At 62.7% G+C, this 845-nt stretch overlaps 1 protein-coding gene across 1 annotated transcript in view; it reads left to right on the forward strand.

Annotated features, from left to right (window-relative positions):
- Positions 1–366: 366 nt before the first annotated feature.
- Positions 367–845, forward strand: part of LOC144606362 (uncharacterized) — a 5,461-nt gene continuing 4,982 nt past the window's right edge. Inside the window, exons 1-2 of the mRNA XM_078422390.1 lie at positions 367–450; positions 565–717. Of these exons, the coding sequence (XP_078278516.1) occupies positions 367–450; positions 565–717 (237 nt within the window). The remainder of the gene's footprint in view (positions 451–564; positions 718–845) is intronic.

Consider the following 845-nt stretch of genomic DNA (forward strand, 5'->3'; position numbering starts at 1 on the left):
GGCTTGGGATGGGTGCACAGGGATGGGTGCACAGGGATGGGTGCACAGGGATGGGTGCACAGGGATGGGTGCACAGGGATGGGTGCACAGGGCCGGGTGCACAGGGATGGGTGCACAGGGATGGGTGCACAGGGCCGGGTGCACAGGGATGGGTGCACAGGGATGGGTGCACAGGGATGGGTGCACAGGGATGGGTGCACAGGGCCGGGTGCACAGGGATGGGTGCACAGGGATGGGTGCACAGGGATGGTTGCACAGGGCCGGGTGCATAGGGACGGGTACACAGGGATGGGTGCACAGGGCCGGGCTTGGGATGGGTGCACAGGGACGGGCTTGGGATGGGTGCACAGGGCCGGGTGCACAGGGATGGGTGCACAGGGACGGGCTTGGGACGGGTGCACAGGGATGGGTGCAGAGGGCTGGGCTTGGGACAGATGCTTGTGTGAGGAGGTACAGAGGAGAGGAATGCAGACACACGTGGAATGTTGCAGCGGAACCTGCCAGCAGGAAGGGTCTCATCCTGTTCCTATCTAGTTCCCTGCTAAAGGAGTTCTTCTGTTGCAGCCAGTGTCCCAGACCATCAGCGCTCCTGGTGAATGCCGGATTCCTGCTGGGTTTATAAGTGACCGGTGTACACAGATGGGCACAAGGTCTGGGCCCTGGGCTGGGAATCGCCAACATCCAGCCTCTCGAGGCATTGGACTGTCACCTGGCACGGTACCAACACCCCCCCCCACCCACCCCCTCCTCCCCACCTCCCTCTCTCCGTTATCTGCGATGCTCCCCCGCTCCACACACACTCTCCATCACTCATCCAGCAATGATGAGGTGACTGGCGCGTTAAG

The sequence above is a fragment of the Rhinoraja longicauda genome, chromosome 26 (genome assembly GCF_053455715.1).
Source record: "Rhinoraja longicauda isolate Sanriku21f chromosome 26, sRhiLon1.1, whole genome shotgun sequence".
Lineage (NCBI taxonomy): Eukaryota > Metazoa > Chordata > Chondrichthyes > Rajiformes > Arhynchobatidae > Rhinoraja > Rhinoraja longicauda.